Consider the following 3,777-nt stretch of genomic DNA (forward strand, 5'->3'; position numbering starts at 1 on the left):
GCACTTACTGATGAAGATTAAAGACTACAGTCTGCAGTATGGATTACACCTCAACATAAAGAAAACAAAAATCCTCACAACTGGACCAATAAGCAACATCATGATAAACAAAAAAGATTGAAGTTGTCAAGGATTTCATTTTACTTGGATCCACAATCAACACCCATGGTAATCAAGAGATTACACTGCAAATCTATTGCAAAACACCTCTTTAAAGTGTGAGAACGTAAAGATGTCACTGCAAGGAGTAAGGTGTGCCTCACCCAGGCCACAGATGTTATTTTCAATCACCTCATATGCATGGGAAAGCTGGAGAACGAATAAGGAAGCCTGAAAAGTTGATGCATGTGAATGATGGTATTGGCGAAGAATACTGAATATACCACAGACTGCCAGAAGAATGAATAAATTTATCTTGGAAGAAGTACAGCCAGAATGCGCCTTAGAAGCAAGGATGAGACTTTGTCTCATGTACTTTGAACATGCTACCAGGAAGGATCAGTTCCTGGGGGACACATCATGCTTGGTGAAGTAGAGGGTAAGCGAAAAGAGGAAGACCTTCAATGAGATGGACTGACAGAGGTTGTAATAACGGGCTCAAGCATCGCAGAGACTGCGAGGATAGCACAAGAATGGGCAACGTTTTGTTCTGTTGTATACAGGGTTCCTATGAGTTGGAATCGACCCTTAGCACTTGTGGTGGTAAGTTTGTGTGTCAAGTTGGCTGGGCCTGGTTGAGTGGCTGGGCAGCTGAATGTAGTTACTCCTCATGGTGAGATTGTTAATTACTCCATGGTGGAATCTATTGGAGCAGCTGAGCAGTTGCTTTAGGGAAGTGGTCTGCTTCCCGTATATAACAAACAGCTTTGGGAATGGTCTCTAGCTTATGGCACGCTTGAACCCTGCATGTAGCCGTGTTGTGGTTCAGCTGCCTGCCATGCTCTGCCGACCTTGGGACTTTCGATGGACTTGAATCAATGACCTGCCGTGTGCTTTGATAATACTGGACTGTGCCTTTTTACGTCAACCTTGGGCTTGTCAGTCTCAGCAGCCAGCAGCTGCCTGAGTGAAGAAAAGCCTCTAGCTCCAGTGGGCTGGGAGCAGGAGGCAGAGCTGAAGCCCAAGATTGAGGGGTTCTTACCCAGCCCCTAGGGCCTGGCACTTTGAACTCAGACTTAAAGCCTCCAAACTGTAAGAGAATAAACTCGTTTGTTCAAGCATCGCATTTGTGGTATATTCCTGTCAGAGCGGCACTGGGGAACCAGGACAGCACCTAACCACAGGGGCCCTACTGCAGACTGAATCAGAATCTGCGTTTTAACTAAATACCAAATTTGCAATAGTAAACAGCCACACGTAACTTTACTTACCTAGTGGTACTATATCAGAAATTCAGGAATACCACAAATGGGTGGCTTTTAACTGAAAGAAATTTATTTTCTCACACTTTGTTGTTGTTGTTATATGCCCTCGAGTAGGACCCAACTCATAGCAACCCCTCCTTGGGTTTCCAAGACAGGATCACTACGGAAGTAGATTGCCCAACCTTCCTTCTGAGGAGTGGCTAGTGAGTTTGAACCACCAGCCTTCTGGTTAGCAGTGAAGTGCCTTAGGCACTATGCTACCAGAACTCCCTTTAGGAGGCTAGAAGTTCCAATTCCAGGGCCTGTGGAAGGCAGAATCCTGTCAGAGCAGAAACACTCAACTATTTTCCACTAAAACAAGCAACAGAAAAGTGGTAGCACTGCATGCTGTCAAAGGGACTTCTGAGACAGTCCCTTTGAGTTTCAGCTCTTACAGTTTTCACTGTTTATGGGCGCGCGCACACACACACACATACACACATATGCCTAAGGCATTTGACTGCTAACCAGAAGGCTGGTGGTTCAAACTCACCAGCCACTCCTCGGAAGGAAGGTTGGGCAACCTACTTCCGTAGTGATACCACCTCAGAAACCCAAGAAGGGGTTGCTATGAGTCAGATCCGACTCGACAGCAGTGAGTTTGGTTTTTGGTTTTAACACACATGTATGTATGATCTGCAGCAAATAAGGCCAAAGATTAAAATACGTTAAATCTGTTGTTGTTAGGTGCCGTCGAGTCAGCGCCGACTCACAGCGAGCCTATGCACAACAGAATAAACAATGCCCGGTCCTGCACCAGCCTCACAATCCTCACTATTCCTGGAGCCCATGGTTGCAGCCACTGTGCCAATCCAGCTAGTTGAGGGCCTTCCCCCTTTTCGCTGACCCTCCACTCTACCAAGTAATATAACCTTCTCCAGAGAATGGTCCCTTCTGACAACATGACCTAAGTTAAATCTAAGTAGTAAGTATGTGGGTCACTTGTTAGTCTATATATCCTGTACGTATTTCTGAATATTTGAAATATTTCATAATAAATAAATCAAAATGTTAATGAGAGAACATGGGAATGGTTACACTGCACTATTCTGACAATTCTGGAAGTTGACTCTGTAATATGATTTATGCATAACGTAAAGAGCTCTGGTGGCGTAGTGGATAAGGCATTTGGCTGCTAACCAGAATGTTCAGCGGTTCAAATCCACCAGCTACTCTGGAGAAGAAAGATGGAGCAAGCTACTTCCGTAAAGATTTACAGCCTCAGAAACCCAATGGGGGTCCATTATGAGTCGGAATCAACTCAATGGCAGTGAATTTGGGTTTTTGAGTTTAGTTATAATGTAAGCATGCATTACCACCAGTTGTCCCAGAATCGATTCCAACTCATGGTGACCCCATGCGTGTCACAGCAGAACTGTGCTCCACGGAGTTTTCAATGGCTGATTTTTCGGAAGGAGCTCGCCAGAACTTTCTTCCCAGAAGCTCCAGGGTAGACTGGAACCTCCATCGTTTTGATTAGCAGCCCAGCGCTAATGTTCTTTATCGCATGCTGACTACGTAACAGACACTGTTCTAAGCCCTGTCCCTGTAGGATCCTGGTGAATCCCCACCATAGTCCCGTGGCCTTTATGGCCATTTTGGGAGCTGGGGAAATTGAGGCCTAGAGGAGCTAGGTAACCTGCCCGAGCTCGCCGAGCAGCAGTTAAGCGATGGAGCCGGGATGAGCCCGTCTCCCACATCCAAGCCTGAATCCCAGGGTTGCAGGGGTGCTCCTCCCGCCCAGGCAGCCCCACATACCGTATAGAGCGTCAGGTCGACGTGTCGCCACAGCCACTGGTCATCCACCAGCCTCTTCCAGTGGCGACAGACCCTGGGGGAGGGGACGCGCCGTTAGAAGGACCATGGCCCCGCCGGGACCGGTATATATCTCCAGGTGCGCCCCCCTCCCTCTCCTTCCCTCCCGCCGGGCAGGGCCACACCTCGAGATGCGGATCCGGTCCCGGACGGGGAGGTAAGAGAAAACCTCCAGCAGGACAGAATCTGGCAGGTCGACCAAAGACGCCATAATCTCTCTGGAGCGCACTTCCGCTTCCTGCTAAAAGGAACCTGGGACTCGCGCCTCAGGGCACCCAGGAGACGTAAGGGAATGGCGGAAAGGAGCGCGGGATAGCCCCCCGTCACCTGCAAGGAGACTCGCCTTTATTCTCGCGAGAATGTGTTTAGACCACCCCACCCCCACCCCACCCCACCCCGAGCGTATCTGCCCGGGTTTGAGACCAAGCGTGGAGGATCCCGCAAGTGGCGAATCTCAGAGGATGGGGTTAGAGGCCGGGAGGAGGCTCGGAAGGCGGGGTTAGAGGCGGGGAAGATGCTGGGGGCGGGGCTAGAGGCGGGGACGAGGCTCCGCGGGCGG

At 49.3% G+C, this 3,777-nt stretch overlaps 1 protein-coding gene across 1 annotated transcript in view; it reads right to left on the reverse strand.

The window, feature by feature from the left end:
• Positions 1 to 3,429, reverse strand: part of FBXL12 (F-box and leucine rich repeat protein 12) — a 10,093-nt gene extending 6,664 nt beyond the window's left edge. Inside the window, exons 1-2 of the mRNA XM_007953554.1 lie at positions 3,344 to 3,429; positions 3,162 to 3,234 (exon numbers count right to left, since the gene is read on the reverse strand). Of these exons, the coding sequence (XP_007951745.1) occupies positions 3,162 to 3,234; positions 3,344 to 3,429 (159 nt within the window). The remainder of the gene's footprint in view (positions 1 to 3,161; positions 3,235 to 3,343) is intronic.
• Between the last annotated feature and the right edge of the window lie 348 nt (positions 3,430 to 3,777).

The sequence above is a fragment of the Orycteropus afer genome, unplaced genomic scaffold (assembly GCF_000298275.1).
Source record: "Orycteropus afer afer isolate SDZICR_OR568_19922 unplaced genomic scaffold, OryAfe1.0 scaffold00402, whole genome shotgun sequence".
In the NCBI taxonomy this organism is placed as follows: Eukaryota; Metazoa; Chordata; class Mammalia; order Tubulidentata; family Orycteropodidae; genus Orycteropus; species Orycteropus afer.